The sequence below is a fragment of the Danio aesculapii genome, chromosome 11 (genome assembly GCF_903798145.1).
Source record: "Danio aesculapii chromosome 11, fDanAes4.1, whole genome shotgun sequence".
NCBI lineage: Eukaryota > Metazoa > Chordata > Actinopteri > Cypriniformes > Danionidae > Danio > Danio aesculapii.
The window spans coordinates 35,192,193-35,211,378 of record NC_079445.1 but is presented as its reverse complement, the minus strand read 5'-3'; the positions used below and the strand labels follow the sequence as shown (position 1 = coordinate 35,211,378).

General features: G+C 37.5%; 1 protein-coding gene across 2 annotated transcripts in view; it reads right to left on the bottom strand.

Annotated features, from left to right (window-relative positions):
* slc38a3a (solute carrier family 38 member 3a) overlaps positions 1 to 19,186 on the bottom strand; it is an 82,659-nt gene that overhangs the window by 43,753 nt on the left and 19,720 nt on the right. The window contains exons 2-5 of one of the 2 annotated variants that reach the window (XM_056468010.1): positions 8,398 to 8,586; positions 5,175 to 5,207; positions 4,846 to 4,942; positions 4,025 to 4,140 (exon numbers count right to left, since the gene is read on the bottom strand). In XM_056468010.1, the coding sequence (XP_056323985.1) occupies positions 4,025 to 4,140; positions 4,846 to 4,942; positions 5,175 to 5,207; positions 8,398 to 8,501 (350 nt within the window). In that variant the 5' untranslated portion in view covers positions 8,502 to 8,586. The remainder of the gene's footprint in view (positions 1 to 4,024; positions 4,141 to 4,845; positions 4,943 to 5,174; positions 5,208 to 8,397; positions 8,587 to 19,186) is intronic. The other variant, XM_056468011.1, reaches the window with a different exon arrangement.

Below are 19,186 nucleotides of genomic sequence, written 5' to 3'. Positions count from 1 at the left end.
TTAATAATTTAGTAGACGTTTTAAAAAGAGAAAAATGAGAACAAAAATAAGCAGTTAATCCAACAAAAGAGCAACAATATCTAATATTTATGATAGTATACTCAGGCTGCGAATTACAGTGGGGTTTGGGGGGACTGACCCCCCCTATTTAATGCTTTATCGCCCTTGAAGGATGTCAAAACAAGATGTTAGGGGGTATAAACCTTTTAATACTGAGGAATAGTTCACTTTTAATAATAACGTCAATAATTAAAATAATAGGTAATATAAATATACATGTGGCGACGCAGTGGCGCAGTAGGTAGTGCTGTCGCCTCACAGCAAGAAGGTCGCTGGTTCGAGCCTCAGCTGGGTCAGTTGGCGTTTCTGTGTGGAGTTTGCATGTTCTCCCTGCGTTCGCGTGGGTTTCCTCCGGGTGCTCCGGTTTCCCCCACGGTACAGGTGAATTGGGAAGGCTAAACTGTCTGTAGTGTATGAGTGTGAGTGAGTGAGTGAGTGTGTATGGATGTTTCCAAGAGATGAGTTGCGGCTGGAAGGGCATCCGCTGCGTAAAAAACATGTGTTGGATAAGTTGGCAGTTCATTCCGCTGTGGCGACCCCGGATTAATAAAGGGACTAAGCCGAAAAGAAAATGAATGAACGAATGAAATATACATTTGACCACCCCTATAATGGTTCATACCATTGTGAATGCATAAAAAATGCATTCACCAGTCTGAAGGATCTGGCAGCTCTAGAGCACCAATAGACATTGTAATTGTAAGACTATTTTCTCATAAAATATGTGTTTGTTTCTACATATAGCCTAAAATAAAGTAACATTAGATGCCTAGTTGAAATAGTTGAATCAGACCTGAAATAGTTGATCAGAGGAGGATACTGTAGGTCAGAATACACTAAATATCCCTCAAAACACTGAAAACTTAAATAGGTTTTATTAATGAATTGGATGTAATTTAAATAAATACATAAATGACGGAAGCTTGTAACTACAGTAACATTACCGAAAAAGTTAACCCCCTTGATCGTCAATGTGTAATTCGTACACTTAGTGTACAGTAAGGGAACTTACTGTTAACCATTTTTGCTGTCATTTTTCAACAAATATGAGTCTCAACAAAGATATCACCATAACAGTCTCAATGGTATAGCTTCCATAAACCTTATGGATTCATTCCCAAGAGCGGCACTATTACTGAAAGGAATATTAGCTTCATTATTAAACCGTGTCGAGGATTGATTTATGAGTAGCCTGAAGCCACAATCAGCACCAGAGAAACACTGTTCTCAGATCAGACAGGTACTACACACAAAGAAATGGGGGGTACGCAAAGTTCAAGTGTGCCAAAAATCGAGTCACACCAAACAGCTCAAACCCAAAGCCCTTTCAGAAAGGAAAATGAAAAATCCTCATTGCTCAAGCCAGATTAAAAGGGCAGACTGGTTTACATAAAGCATGTACAACCTAATCTTCGCCATCACAGCCTATGTTAAGTAGCACAGACTATAAGATCATAACTAGATGGCAGATTATTAGCTTACAAAAGTGACGAAGTGTGCCTATAGCGTGAACACAGAGCTCCTGTCCTGGTACGGCCTGCTCAGCTCTACTGAAACAAATCTCTCTGGCAATCTGACTTTTCTAATAAAGACTGCTTTACTGGAGGATTAATACAGCAGAGGGAGCGGGGGTCGACTATCCTGAAGGTTGGGACCCAGATCATGATAAGCAACAAACTTTAGGGAAAAAGTGTCGTTCTCAAGAACTATGAAACGCCAAAGAGATCAGCTAATGATTTTTTTATTGCATCAATTATTATTTATGAATTAAATATCTACTTTTTACTACCTCATATATTTCCAAATTAATCAAATAGACTATAGATATAGATCATATATCACATTTGAAATCCAATAACCTCTATAAATAATCCCATTCAGTTGCATTATTGTTTATGGGTTAAGTAAGATTTTTTTTTAAGTTTTCAAAATAAGTCTCTGGTCACTAAGGCTGTATTTATTTTTACTAAAAGGCCAATAAAAGTAATATTGTAAAATATTTCTGTAAAATTGCTGTTTTTTTAATGTTGCTTTAATTGAATTAAAATTAACTGAAAGCTTTTTTAATTGAATATACTTGAATGTGTCATTTATTTATTTATTTATTAGGGTTTTATTAAAGGGTGTTGATGAATATCATGATTTGATTAATATCCTCGTCTCCAAATACTTTATAAATAATATTTTTAAATAGGCCTTTGTAAAATGAAAGTTTAAAACAGTTTAATTCATTTATATTATACTGTATATTCCTAAATCGTTATAGCTTTTGTTTGTTTTATATTGGTTTATTTAATGTTTTCATTATATCCGATATTTGTATATCTTTAAATGATTTCAATATCACTTAGGCTATTTTATCTAGATCTATAAAATTGTGTTAAGCTCTCAAAAGTGGACACGTAATTGGTTAAGTTTATTATCTTTCTGTTGTTCTCATGTGTAAATACAAATATGTACATTATCTCCAAAATAAATAAAGAAACTCGAGTCACCGAGGGAGCTGAATCGAGTGCTCTTGCACACAAATACTGTCACTGAAAAAAGTGTTGCATGCAGAACTGTTGCAAACAATTTATTTGTGTTGAATTTAAACAAACAAATTAAATGTAATAATGTTCAACTTAATTTGTTTGTTTAAATTCAGCCCAAATAAATTGTTTACAACCACTTAACGTAAAAAAATTGAGTAAATCCAAGGAATCATCTTAGAATAATTTTTTCAGTGTAGTTTACATGCATCTTAACACGCATGACAACTAAGTCAATGGAAAAGCGGTTGTTCCTTGCGCCACCTGGTGGCTATTGCATAAAGCATTTTAAATGAAAAGGTGGCCTTTGCAGCCGCACTAAAGCACGTGACTGCGGGTGACAAATTGCAGTACTGCGCATGAAGAAACGCGCATTCTCAGTAGCCATATCTGTACATTAAAAAGGTCTTCATATGCATTCATTAAAAGTACAGTAATAATTACAGTACACTGGTTTAATAGCATAATGGCATTTCCATTAGAATATGAATGCAAGTGTTGCACGATAAACTCATTACAATACATTCAACAAGAACAAGAATAGCTATGTTTCCATACACAGATGCTAATAAAATTTTTGTGCAAAACTGGAATATTGCATAAAAGACGTATAAAACAAAGCAACGTTTCCAACCAATAAGTCAAAGAGAACAAAATGATCAATTCCTGATTAACTGGTGCCAAATATCAACAGCAAAAACGGAATTTGCTGCAGCAGGAGAAGCTGCGTGAATCTTTTCTTTATTTAATAAATGACTTGCGCCTCAGAAGACAATGCAGACATGCAATGGTGGCATTTGAAGGTGTGAGACGCAGAGCACAGATGACCTTGACTATTCTGGAGGTAATTAATAATATAATAACACTAATACTGCAATTGTTAAGGTGTTTTAGAATGACCAAAACAACATTTCAGATGTTTTACAATGTGCTCAGCCTACTGGTTTGTCCATTCACACACATTTTTATCATCACATGATCTCTTATAACATAATTACATGACTTTTTTAATGTGCATACTGGAATTTGTTGGGTAAAAGTGTTTCCATCATAGCTTATGTTCATCTTTTCTTATCCAATAAAAAGGTTATCCTACTCAGTTATGCGCATACGTTTTTATATACGTTTTATATTTTCTAAATTTCTGCACATTTTGGCATTCCCCTCAACCATTATTTATGATCATATCCAAAACAGTTGGATGGAAACATAGCTAATGACTTTCTGTGATAAAAAATCTGACATCTGATGACTATACTAAAAGAGAAACTAAGAATAATCCAGGAGAGTTTATGATACTAATGTTTTCCTGCAAAGTGGTTTATGATGGTAATAATTGCACAATGATTTTATTAATTCTAGGTGATCTACAGAATCTGATCTCCAATTTCAGCACAAATAAAAGTAGAGTTTTACTTAAAAGTGTAACTTACACAAAGAGGACAATGCCCGTGTTAGCCATGGCATACGCTAATCCCAGAATTCCACTTCCCATGATGGCATTCCCCAAGTTGAAGACGGACATCCCAAAAGAAGTCTTTCCCTCAAACTAAATGAGCAGGGAAAAAGAGCAGTTAGTCCAGTCATTCACACTTAAAACACTTCATAGCATTCTTCCAGTAGCTTTAATAGAATATTGATTCTCTTAATATTCTTAGAACAATTTCAAAATAAAAAAATTATACATTGCTTATGTAAAGATCATCTAAAAATATTTTAGTTGGACATGCACCAATTATTTGGCCATTTGTTACTACTTACTACTTGTTTCCCAAAATAATGTCTTTAAAATTAAAGTTAAAAGTGTAATGTGTGCTTAATGTTTAATCAAAAAAATAAAATAAACAACTGGCATTCTGAGGGTATTCAGAAATAACGTTTCTGAACACAAAGAAGATATTTTGAAGCATGTTGGGAAAAGGTAGCCATTGACATCGATAGTAAGGAAAAAACACTACGGAAGTCAATGGCTACCTCCTTCCAACATTCTTCAGAAATCTCTTCTTTTCGTGTTCAGCAATAATATTACAGATTTTTTTTTATTGCAGGAATGTTACACTTAACAATACAATAAAGAACAACAGAAGAAACTCAAACTTGATTGGAACAAAAGGAGGTTGAGTCAAGGTAAAACAAAAATAATGACAGAATTTTAATTAATCCCTTTAATGGGAATGTTATGATAAAGATCTCAGAACATATTTTGTGAACTGGTTGTAAAAAAATTGCTACATGCAATCTAAGCTCAACTTACATCTGTGAAGCGAGGGGTTTTCTTGTCGTCTGCATTGGAAAGGAACTCTGAGCTTTCCACCAGGTTTGCTTCAACATTACCTGCAGTTCTGTCAGTACTAAAAGACACAGATAAAAACCATTAGATTGACTATGGACACGAGATTGTCCTGACTGGCTACGACAATGGAAACAATCTACTACATTAAAATCAATTGTTCATTTTTGAATTAACTATCACTTTAAATCCAGCAAAACATATACTCCGGGTGGGCACTTCAAAAATAGGATGTGTTGTGGCAGAATAAAACCCTTTTGTTTGCTAACGATTCCACTCTATGCATGACGTACCTGGCATTTTCAGTGCTATTTGGTACAAGTTCCCTACAGAGCGGTGTAGGAGCAGCATCCACGAAAGCATAAGAGACAGGGAAATCACAATGAACACACCCTTACATAAACACACTATTGAATATAGCCACCCTCTAACAGAAACATTTCCAGCCCAGGCTTATTGAAAAGACATGCCTCAGCCTACATTTTAACCAAACACAAAATACATAGCTTTGGGTACATTTCAGTGCATGTTTCTGATTACAAATCCACTAGAGGGCTCTTTGTATGTTTATGCGAATCTAAATACGTTACTTAAGGCCTCGGTATATTTGTTTAATTGCAAAAAAACTATTCTAAAAAGCTGCATGACGATATACTGTTTTTGAGCATTCAGACACCCCCGCGCTGCAGGAAGCTGAGTTGTCCATGCGTCACTTTGCTCGTGTGCAATGTTTCACAACAACGATGGCGGCTCTGAAAGACGAAAAGTTCCATAAACATCTGATCTGCTTTGTAAAAACCAGCTTTGGTGACTCACCGATGTGCTGATATTGTTGTTGTTCTTCTCCATCTGACCTTCATGTAATAAGAAACAAATCATGGGTGGAAGTAAATGCACACCAAAGTAGGCGAAGTTCCAGAACACACCCACTGATTGTGTAAATGCAATGGACCAATGGTAGCTCAGAGGTGTCTGGGAGTCAAAATGCGATCCCCCTAAAAGTTTGCTTTGGTGAGCGGTTTCAAACTGCCGAAAGGAACTCAAAAAGAACTTCATTTTGGCCTTACTTTGTTCGAAATGACAAAATTTTTGTTCTTTTTTGATTTCGGGGACTTTAGGGTATATATACAAGTATGTATACATTATCTCCAAAATAAATAAAGAAACTCGAGGCATCGAGGGAGCTGAATCGAGTGCTCTCGCACACAAATACTAGTTTACATGCATCTAAACACGCATGACAACTAAGTCAATGGAAAAGCAGTTGTTCCTTGCGCCACCTGGTAACTATTGCATAAAGCTTTTTAAAAGAAAAGGCGGCCATTGCAGCCGCACTAAAGAATGTGACAGCGGGTAACAAATTGCAGTACTGCGCATGAAGGAACGCTCAATATTATTGATGTATATACTTTTTATATACACAGCAGCACTTGTCATATAGATCACTTAGAAAAGTGCACTTCAACTACATAGTTTTACCATGATTTTACTTTCCTATTATCTATTTCGTGGAACTGTGCTTTACCAGACTTGAACAAGATTGTTCTCCATCACAAGTACAACAAAGTAAGCTACAGAGCAAACTGACCACGCAAGAAAAGATGTATTCAGATACATAGGTAAGGCAAACAAATTCATTTACATAATATGGACATTGTTAAGATGTTTTATACTATTTCTATGATCTTGTACAAAGAACTGCATGAAAATTATCCTTCAATAATATGTAACTGAGAAAAGAAACTAAAGTTGTTGGTGACATACTGCCTTGTAGCATTCATTTTAAACTGCAGTCAAACGTATGTTGAAGTATCTTTTAGCGGTTTCACAAAAGAAAAATGTAGGCTGAAGGATGTATTTTCAATGAGCCTGGGTTGAGCATTTCAATTTCTCAAGGTAAACGCGGGTGATTCTTCTACATGCAGGGTGGTTTTCTTTTTCATATTAAAGATGTTTCTTCAACTTAGAGAATGTTTGGCATTGTGAAGAAAATCATTGCATTCTCACTAGTTTACATTAATGATTACATTAACTATGAATACTAGCGACAGTATCAGTTGTAGTTAATAGATCGCTTAATTAAAGGCAAATATATACATATCAATTTTTAAATTTTTACATAATTTACTGAAATGGTTTGAAGATCACCAAAAGTTTTCAAAGACGTTTTCAAGAGTTCACACTTAGCTGATGATTGATAATAAAACGTGTTTGGCATGCTGTCCTGGGAGAGAGCCCTGAGCTCAGTATATCTTCAAGTCAGGGGCTACCTCCGATTGGTGAGTGGGGAGTTTGAGCTCAGGTAGGTCTCGAGAACTCCCCTGCTTGTGAATGTGTTAGGAATAGCTGAGATATAGCTGGCTAAGAGTTTGTCTTAAGATGCCACTTTGGATTAGTCAATTTACTTATGATGTATGTCTTTGGACGGTGGGAGGAAAGCGGGGAACCCGGGGAAAACCGATGCGAGCATGGGGAAAACATGCAAGTTCCACACAGAAACACCAACTGGCCTGGTGAGGGCTCGAACCAGTGGCGTTCTTGCTGTAAGGCAACAGTGCTGACCACTGGGCTGCCGTGCCGCCCTATCAGGAGAAGGGGTGGAGTAGGGGTGGAAGGGGGCATTCTTCAAGACGAATGTGACTGGAGTGGAAACCTCTGGTTATTAATAGTGAGTCAGTATTCATCTGATTGGCGCAATATGCGGAGCTGATGCGGGACCAGCTGTGATCAATCATAAGCACGTGATCCTCTCGAAATTAGTTTATAAATAAACTGCACTTATATTAAGAGCCATTAAAAATAACAAATCGATACTGTCAACCATTTTAACCAAAACTGAAAGTCAATTTTTGGCTGAATATACTGTATATCATTTTATATGATGACGTGTTAATGCATCACTAAAGCTCCATTGTGTTGTTAGTGACTTACATATTTTAAGACTGAATGCCTGGCACTGTGAAAACGGTAAAACAATACCATCTACACTAGACACTATCATATTTACCTTTTATTCCAACAGCCAAATTAAAAATTTAAGGTTATAAAAATATAAAGTTGTCAACTGTTCTTGTACTGTAGCTGAAGAAACACCATATTAATCTGCACTATAACATCCACACAATCACAGACACATTAGAGTTTTAAGAACAGTTATATAGTAAGAGCATAACATCCATGCTTCAGAATGTGCCCAGTGATGTCTGAAAACTGTGCTGCTCAGTGACATTTACAGCTGTGATGACAGACAAGCTTCACCTTATTAGATGACATGACTGGATGCTTTAATTTTAGCTTGAGGAAACTGCAAAAACACACACTAATGTTCATACACACGGTTTATATGCCCTAACAAAAGCTTAATGCCCCCCTACAACACATGTAATGACTAAATACTTAAGCTTATACCACAACTGAAACTCTAAAATACAACTTCAACTAAAAACACTGGACGTCTGCCAACAAACCATTCTTAACTAGGCAGACATGATAGTGCACCCTTGAGCGCAAACTTACTGAGCTGCATCTTCTGATTGGCTTTTTATTGCGGTCGCAGTTGTCTCCTCGCCAGCTTCATGCCCCTTCCCATTGGGGATAGCGTTCAACTCGGCAGGTTCCATGATTTCAGAGCAATTATTCGGAGTCTTCAAGTGTGCTTGTGTGAGGGAGGAATTTCTGGAAAAACTTTGTTGGTCCCTTGTTTCCCTGTAAGAGGGATATGCAAAATATGGGATTAAATCACAGCTTGTTTAAATGTCTAGTGATAAATAAAATAAAATAACATTTTTTACAGGTTAGTATCAGTATGTTAGTCTTCAAGGATATCTATAAGCTAGTGTGGTACAAAACAATGACAAAATTCACATTTAGAAGATAGAAAACCGATATTATAAACATTATTATAAAGCTTGCACTTTCTCACTTCCCCCTAAATGGATCAACAGGTTTTATTCACGTCACCTCATACTTCGATTTTTCATCAAGTCTTGACAAATGAAATGCTCTATAGTGTCTGACATGCTCCACCACCTTCAAGGCGATTCTCATTTGCTTTTCATTTGATGCGCTTAAGCTCAACCACTCTCTTTAGTCCCTTTCACACAGAGATTCCGGTAAATTACTTTACCGGTAATTTCAAAAAAGCGCTGTTCACACAGACAAGGAAAAGAAAAGATTTTTCCAGAAAAGACCATTCACACATCCATCCCAAAATACCGGTAAATTTTGACATCATTATCCAGAAATGGCCTTTAAACGGCTGCGCTTGTATTTGTAAACATAATAGGGGTCAGGTTTTTGTTGATGGGTTCACTTTTATTTAAAGCTTTAACATTCATGCAGCTGCATGTCTTTGTTTCAGAGACATCCAATAGCACAAACCACAGCTAAATATTTACACAATGACACAAGTCGAGATGTTCATAATATGTGGTTTAAACAGCGGTTTATCATAAGCATTTTATCAAAAAATTTTTACACAGTTGGCATTAAGAAGGAACATAGAAACATTATCTGACTAACATCTCGCAGCTAAATGTGTCTGGAAAATATTCAAAGACTTTTATTTTCATAACCAGCACAGATGTGAATGAGTCTGAATGTTCTGATTGGCCGGAGTAGATGTAGAATGCGTTCTTTTCGGCAATGTTCCTTCTGCGTTCACACAGCGCAGCATTTCGCCATTTACCGGTAATGTTCCAACTCTTTCCGGAAAATTGCCATGTTCACACATAATCCCTTTCCGGAAAATTATGGATCATTTTGCAGAAAGGTCTGTATGTGTGAAAGTGGCTATTGACAGAGCTGTGATAAAACAAAACACTATTGACTATTTTTTTAAAAGGGGAGGAGCTATTCTATGTCCCACCTCCTCTTCGTTTTTCAGTTGAGATTACATCAAACAATAAATAAAAAATGCACATTTCAAAGCAGTTCACAGGACCTTCAAAGAAGATATGAAGGGTTCATCTGCCTTAAATGGAGAAATGAAGGTACGTTTTATGTAAAAAGACCTTGAAAAAGAATAGATGGGACCCTAAAGACCTGAAACACACTGTATGTAGGAACACAAGCTACACAAGCTTAGACACAACCCTTAGGATTAGGGATAGAGTTAGTCAGGGTTAGTTTTTTACTAAGATTGATTTTTACATTGTGGAGTTTCAAATGTCAGAAATTGTCATGAAACATAATGTGATTGTATTTTCACCTGAAGTTTTTGAATAAAAATAAGAAACAAAAGCCTTACAGACCAAGAATTTCCTCTATGTCTCTCTGTATTTCTCTCATGCTTTCCTCCCTTCTTGCATGACAAAATAGCTCCATCAAAACCTCCGCCACCATTAAATGAACTCTGCAAAACAAGCGGTAACCTTTCACACTGCCAGCATCCAGCTGAATAAGTCATCACTTTTCTGACTCTACTGAAAGCTCTTGTTCTCGCTTCTCTCCTTTCTCTATATGGCTCCTGATGTCTGTATAGCTGTTTTTGTGGTCTCTTCCTGCCTTTTTTGGTGCCTGACACCCTGTGGATACTTATGATGGACCTGTTGGAGTGCTGAGTCCTGAAAGCACAAGCTGACATGCGTCTCCAGGCCCCCTGGTATTCCCAATCCTTGTCTGAAAGGACAGAACCCTAGTATCGCATTAGCTACAAAGCATAAACAGAAGTAGAGGGGGGAAAGGAGGGGAGGGAACCTACACTCCAAACCAGCGGGTCCATTGAGGAAGGCCATGAAAGCCAGCAGAACCAGCTATGACCAGCTCAGAACCAGTTCTGGCCCTCTTTGTCCATTCATCTCGCTTTTTCCCCCCCATTCCTTTGCTTTTAATTAGGAGAAGCTTAACATAACAGTCATGCTCTCTTCATGCTCGAAACTCTTGGCTGGCATAACCTCAAGTTCTCCCTTCGTCAAGCTCCTTTTCTACGCCCAGCAAACGTGAAATAATATAGTAGTTCAAAAAAGGAATCGGTGTGGGAAGATAAACTCTGGTTCATCCAACGAGATGCCACGTTACTCGGCTAGCTGCACAGCCATGTGGTTGGGCAGCAAAGCACGGTACGCAATTGTGCATGCTGTGTGGTTTCCTGGGAACAGGGTTGGAGGAACAGAAGAGTGATTGTGCCAAGCGTCATTATACCAGTGGGGCCTCCTCGGCTCAAACTCGCCAGGGCACTCGAAGGGCTGAAAAGGTAATTCATCGAGCCTCCTGATTGAAAAAAAACGGTCAAACTTAAATTCGGGAATGGCTCATGAAATAGGAAGTGGACCTATGATGGGGGCAGATGTTTGTGCCAAGATGCTGAATGGAGAACCAGTCTGTCCTTCATGCACTCTGCTAATCAGACAGACATTGGTCTAGCTTTAACAAACAGACAGTGACACGTGATTGGCTGGAGGAGTTCAAGGCTTTTGGGCGGAGTCAATTGAGTTAACCTCAGCAGGTCCCATTGTGGCATATCCAAACGTATTATAGCAGCTCCGTTCGTGCTATGCCTGAACGTGCGACAACTTTCAGCCAAGGCTGAAAAACAAACACAGAATTTGTTTTCATTCTGCGCCGATGTCTGGCAACACACTGGGGATGAAATTGCTTTGCCAACTGGGTCATAGCTTAAGTTTCTTGAATAATGAGAAGTTTATTCGTGGATTAAACATTCAGCCTGCTCATCTATACATGCTAGTTCAGACTCACGCTTTTACAGAGTCATAACATCACCTCTGTGATGACGCAACAATGTCCCACCTTCTCAAAACGAGGCACTAATCTGTACTCATTATGTCTGCATGGCATCAAGCAGTCACATGCAAAAGAGCATGAACGGTACATTTGTTGCGGTTTGATGCAGTGTTGTCAGGATCTGATTTAGCTCTGTGCCTGTGAAAAGCACTCATTAGAAGTGCTGCAGAGACACGTCAATGTTCATTAAAAACAGCCTACGAATGTGTTTAAAGTGTCCATGAATTACTGTTATTAGGAGCGTTTCATCCCTCTTTGTCATGGGATTTAACACCAGGGAAAATGCTAAAGTAGGAGGAATTCACTGAGAATGGATTAGAGTGAGTGGTGGAAAGAAGCAGAACACAGATAGAGGAGCAAGAGGCATTAGAAATGTTTCATTTAAAATTGCGAGAGCTAAAATGAAACATTATCATGGTTGGTCAACGGGGTCTTGCTCTATAGCTAGTGAGGTGGTCAGAGTATCGATCTAGTAGATCTAGTAGATTGTTCAGATTATTCTAGTAGATTGGCGGTTGGTAGGTGGTTATGAAAATAGTTGACTTAAAGGGATAGTTGACTCAAAAATGAACATTAATCTCAATTTATTCACACTCAAGAGGCACTAAACTTTGAAGAATTTCTTACTTCTGTACAAAGATATTTTGAAAAATCTTGGTCACTGACTTCCATAGTAGGAACTAAAAATACTGTGAGACTATGATTTTTTTCCGGCAACATTCTTCAGTATATCTTATTTTGAGTTCAACAGAAAAAGACAACATAAATTAATAAATATCCACCTCAATACCATGGGTGCATGCAAGGTCAAAAAACACTTTTATTGTCTTATAATATGCATTTATTTTTACCTAATTATCCCAACGACTCCCATATGATTTGTTCAGCGATTCATTTGTTCCCAAACCCCTCCTTAGCGCGATGCTAATCTGCGCTGATTGGTCAAATGACCTAGTCTGTTGCGATTGGTTGACCGTGGTGGCGTATCAACAATTTTGAAGTAGTCAGAATACAGAGTGTATGTGTGAGCCTAATGCAAGAGTGCATTAAAGCAATGCAGTTAAAAACCAGCGTATTGCTCTATTCTTAAATATATGTAAAAACAGTGACACACATTCAGTATTATTCCACACAGCGGCAAAAGCTGAACTATTTTGAAACTTGACCGCCGCACTTGTAGGAACAGCTGTTGGTGGCCATAGCAATGACAAACAACAGTGGTTTGCGAGCGCATTTCAATCCATAAACAAAGTGGCACGCGACACATTTTCAACATGGTTTTAGATGCGATATGAGAATATAAAAAGTTAACCAGCGACAGTACAAGCCATGTAAAGCGGTTACAAGCAACAAAACACAATAAAATAAACATTTTGCAAGCTAGAGAAAACAAGGAGGCAACCATTTTAATCACACTTACTTACACTTGTGAACTGGAGGAAGAAAATGGTTCATGAACTGTGTTCCTATTAAGCTCTAACAAATCCCTATACATCAATAGTCTTTTCTGATCCTACCTTTAACATACGGCCGATGAATCCCCTGTTGTAAGAATGTAGATTGCTCGTCAGATAAATAACGAGAACACAGCACAAGGATGAGGCTATAATGCTGAGGTATTTTTGCAAAAATTAACTTTAACCACTGACTCTTCACAGCCTCATCTTTGGGTAGGGAAAATAACAAGAACTTTCTCTCACACTGCAGAGCACAGCCTCTTCACGACATGATTCAACTGAATCTGCTGCAGTGTTTGTCTTCCTCCTTTTCTTTCTACAGTGTTTGTGGGCGGGGCCGGGGGTTTGAATTTACCAGGTCTGCGTGTGCAACAAATAGGCGAGGCCTTAAGTTCCATATCGACGTCACAGCTAACGTTACCCTGACGATTCATTTAAACCACTCTGAGTCGACTCTTTTATAGATAAATCAAAAATTTTAAACACGGTGCACTTTCAGATTTAAGCCTGGATATTTAACTTCACTTAGAGCTGTTACACACTGCATGGAAAAACCCATAATAGGGGCTCTTTAACGAGTCTTGGCAGAATAAATATAATGATTTCATAATAATAAAAATTCTACTCATTCCAAACCTTTGAATATTGGTGTAGGACTAGGGTCCCCATCACTGTCTGATTTTAAAAAAATATGTTGTGCACCTACGTTTAATAACATATGAAAGCTGTACATATCTCCTCCTAGTGACATTAAGACAGTGTTGAATTTAAACACAGCATGACTTTCTTGCGTGAAACGGCCCTAAGTTTACCCAAGTAATTTTGGAATAATCAACTCACTGACTCCGAAACCACAGAATCCATTCACATAAGTTACCTAAAAGACAAAATGAGATAAAAATGGAGATGCACAGAGAAAAATCTGGCACCCGCACAACACAGCGAGAGCAGTGATACAGCTGATGCAACTCTCCCGCATCAGTGACGTGTGCAGAGCTGCTTCAGGACGTCACTCGGTCCAGGGGTTTACACTGCGCTGGAATGAACCCCCTCTGCTTTCAGATGTGCGTGAGCTGTGGGTTGTGTACGTGGCTTGGTGTCGTGCTCGTTTAAATGATCCCTGCTGTCTGATTACTTACAGACATAGCAGCTGCACGTACGTGTACCTGGCTGGCACACACTTACACACCTCTGCTGTTCACTTCATTAAATCTGCACTGTAATATCCAGGCTAATTGCAGACTCAAACAGCCCCAGGTCTTTAATTAACTGATGAAAGGATTTGGAAACTGCTGTGAACAACTCTCTATGTTCTCTGTACCATCTGGATTATAATCTCAGATTAACTTTATTCTGACAAATTCATCACATTCCAAGAAAAATGATTCAGGTTATTGCTAAAAATAAATGATGTGTGTCTTGTTTTTGCTTCATGTACTGGTTACAGGGGGAAAAAATCTATATACAGTTGAATTATTATCTGAATTATTAGCCCTCCAAATTTTTTTCCATTTGCAAATATTTTCTAAATTATGTTTAACAGAGCAAGGACTTTTTCACAGTAATTCCTATAATATTTTTTCTTCTGGATAAAGTCTTATAAAAAGTTTTATTTCGGTAAGAATAAAAACTGTTTATATTTTTTAAAAACATTTTAAGGTCAATATTATTAGCCCTCTTCAACTGTTTATCAGACAAAAGTAAGCCAAATACATAAAAAGCCAAATACAAAAAGCATGTTGGTTGTTTTTATATATGAATGATATACTATTAAATATGAGTAAATGATAACAGAATTTTCGTTCTGAGGGATGGCTGGAGGCTTAGTATAATCACATACAACTGCAAAAGAAAAAATGGCAGCGATAAAACACTAAGGGCCCAATCATACATCTGACGTAATAAGGCACAAGATGTGTATGGCGCGATTTGTTGATATTTTTGGACAAGCGCAACCCTAATTTTCATGCCATTTTGTCAACATAGGCTCATTCTGAAAATGTAGCCCTATGTACTTTTCTGGAGATCGTGAATTATGTTGCCAGAAGTACGTACGGCTGCATTTCATTTTTAAAATGCACACTATGGGACGGTATAATGCTGTTCCTTTTCGCGCTTTCCAGCTGACCGATTACCTCCGTATGGACGGTTTTCCAGCTGTTTCAGTTAGCTCACCATGTACATCGGTGGACTTTAGACGCAGAGAGGAGATGACCACGCCGACGTGGTTCGAGTCCGGTGAAGAATAGTTCCAGAAAGCAGGTAAGACAAAAACAGAAGCCAAAAAATTAAATCAACAAGTAAATAACAGGATGAGAATGTGGTGAAATCTGAAGATGTGGTAAAAATCAGGCGAGGGCTTTTTCTTTTCTTTTCGTTGGGTTTAGGGAAGTGTGTAGGCGGGTCAATCGGTGCTTTTTAAAATACTATTGGTTGAGTTTAGGGAAGGAGGAGGGTGGGCCAGTCGATCGGTCAGTCAGTCAGTCATAAAGTCAGTCAAACAGTCAGTCGACAGCGGCCTCTGGTGGATTTACGAGAGAATACCAGGTGCGAAAGGCACTCGTGAGAGAATTTTGAGATCTCAAAAAGCATGCACAGCAGCCTCTTGTTGATTTGTGAAAACAAAAACTGCAAAAAAAAAAACCTCCTCCTGGGACGTATTTAGCGGTCTCTAGAAATGTATGTAGAGGTACGTATTCAGAATGAGCCTGGGTTGCATGTTATTTAAATAGCAAATTCATTTGTTTGTGCTAGTCTAAAAAGGAGGTGAGTTAAGGCGCATTGTTGGTAAGCTGCTATTTTGAGAAAATTAAATAGACCAATTAAAAGCTGGTCTAAAGCCCAGCGCAAATCGCATTCATTATGCAAGTCCAAATGCTTACACATTGCCTTATATACACAGAATGTACAATAACACACAAATATCTTTACATGTGAAAAAAAAATGTGAAGATTAAAATGTTACAACAATGATTATTTTATACATAAATATAAAAACCGCTACCTCTATGCCTCATCTCGGGGGGCTTTTTCAGTTTATTCATGTCAGTTAGCTTTAGAATATTATTATTATTATTTATTATTTTCATATTTATATTTGTTTTAATAAAAACAAGCTCAGATTTGTCCACCTGTCAGGTTTTGGACCATATGGGCATAAGAATAGGACGCGTGTTTGGATATAGTGTGTTTTTTTTTTACCACACTTCGTTATTACTTTTTATTTATTCGTTTGCTGGAAATTAGAACGGAATTTAGAAAAAGTTTTGAAACAAATCTTTGTGCTTTGCAAATGAAATTAAATATGTAGGCTAATGGATGTCTTTAGTGGAGAGCGTACAACACCGTTCCCTTATCCACGAAAGTAAAGGAGTAAAGTAAAGAGTAAAAGTAAAGTTAAGAGAAAGTAAAGAGGCTAAATGGAAGAGGCTCGTTCTTTATCCTTGTGTAGATGGTCTTTTAAATGGCTATATTGCTAGTGAAGCATTCTGTTTTTCCACTTACAATGCCCTCCATGTAAATAGCAAATGCGCCATGATGTGACTCAACTGACTCTTAAAGGTAATGGGAGATAAGACTCTGATTGGTTTACTGCACGTTATCCTCAAATCACACCCATAATTCATTAAGAATATAAGCACAACCCTGTTAGACCATGCACCAGGGCACAAAGCTTATTTTTCCATCCATAAAATAGCAAAAGTAGATTCAGACACACCCTTAATGCTTTTGTGCCATACGCTTTAGACTAGATTGTTAAAATAGAGCCCTAAGAGATTGACAATGACACTTCTCTTGAATTTTTCTTGCAGAATGAGACATGCTCCTTAAACACAATCCAACGCATACATATTCTCACAAGCGCAGATTCTGCTGGATTTTCCAAAGCCATCACACATAGACTAAACTGGATTAAAACCGGATCACATGCCTGCCTGACTGCAGGATAAATATGCAGACTCTCTATTCGCTGTCAAAAATAGCCCAGAACATTCACACTCAGTCATGTGATCAAAAGAGATGTATAGCGCTAGCATCACACCGTGCATCCTCTGGTGTGAAGAGCAGACGGTCTGCCAAGGTTGCCACTGAAGTGTATGGATAACGTTTACTGTGGCTGTCAGGTGAACAGATACATAAACAAGATATAAAAAGGGCTGTAAGTATACGGAATTTTCTGAATGCCGTGCAAGAGAACAAAATCAGTTAATTGTGTTAATGAAGGGTTTACACTGTAATAAAACCTATTATAGCACAGATTGTAATAGTTGAAATTATGGCCAATTTTTAGGCCACACTGGACCCACAAGATAATAATAATATCATGTATGAGGATCTACAAAGCACAACTAGAAAGAAAGGAACACGATTTAATATATTTCAATGGAAATCTGCCAATATTCGATGGCACAAATGATGGTGTTAGTGAAAAAATGCAGGCATATTCATTGCAGTGACAAAGTTTTACAAATACATAGCTTCGTGCAAATGCTGTGCAAATTAGGGCTGCTCAATATTGGAAAAATTGATGATATCGTTTTTTCTCTGCCATATATATATATATATATATATATATATATATATATATATATATATATATATATATATATATATATATATATATATATATATATATATATATAATATATACCAGATGACTTAAATAGCTTTATTTGCCAAGTCATTGCATTAGATTAATTGGAATGATTTTGTAGGGAAGTGAAATATACAATAAACAAAGTACAGTCATAAATAAACACAATAGAGCAAATATTACAGTGAAATAAATACATACTTTATGGTTTTCTGGGGAGAGTCCAACATTATTTGGGTACAGAAATGCATTAATCAAATGTAAAATAACATTGCATAGTCTTGATCATGTACATAAATCAATTAAACTTCTTTATGCGCAACTAAAATGCTTTAAACTCTCTTAAAATACTCACACAGTCACTCAAAAACACATGCAGATGATCAAATTCCCTCTATTATGGTTCAATTCTGTAGTGTCTCCACAAATCGCATGTGTTTTTACCTGTGGTTTCTGATCAACTATAACTGAATGTCTATTGTAGACGCATACATTGCGATATCGATGCTCAAACGATATATTGTGCATCCTTGGTGCAAATTATGGGAGTAATAACCAATAGGAGTGAAGACTGTAGCTGTGTTTCAATATCAAGGATAAATCTTTCAAAGATCAATTGCATCAGCAGAGCGTGAAGAAGACTGTATAATTTCAAAGGCTTCATTTCCTGGGCAATGTAGGATATAACAAAATATCCCTCGCTTTGTTGTACTATCTCAAGATTTATTGTGAAGCAGTGATGACAGGATTCTTTAGAAAAATGCAGTTACAATTTGAAATATAAGTGTTTATATAAGTGCTTTTCAGATATCTAACAACCCAAACATTCATTCGGCTTATAGTGCATGTCTTTGGACTGTGGGGAAACCGGAGTACCTGGACGAAACCAATGCAAACATGGGGCGAACATGCAAATTCCACACAGAAATGCCAAACGGACCAGCCGGGACTCGAACCAGCGACCTTCTTGCTGTCAGGTGACAGTGCTAAACACTGAGCCACCATACCGCCCACAACCCAAACAATATGTTGAAAAAAAGTTTTTAAAAAGTCAAATGTTGGTGCATTTGCCTATTGGAGGAATCAAGGAGTACATTGTGTAGCACATCTTTTTATTGAAGGCACATTTGAATCTTTTGACCAGCTAAATGTGCTGTATAACACCCTGAGAAGCCAACGAGAAGTCCACGATTTTGTTCGCAAAAATGTCCCACATCCTTATGAATTGGTTCTATTTTGAAACTAGCACCAAAGGCTCAATCTCTAAGTTACTTCACAGCTTTGCCACTTTACAATTTCTCCCTGTTGACAGTGTGGTCTGCGGACTTTAATATTGAAACAGACCAGGATGCATTGAAGGCAGTTTTGGAAAGAGTTCACTCCTCATCTATATGTGCATGTCATTGCCTTATTCAGTGTATACAGTAGTAGTTCATTGAGTACATTGGTTAAAATGTAAGCCTGCACAGATCAATCCAACTATTGACCCAGAGTGTGACAGGGGGGTTTAGAT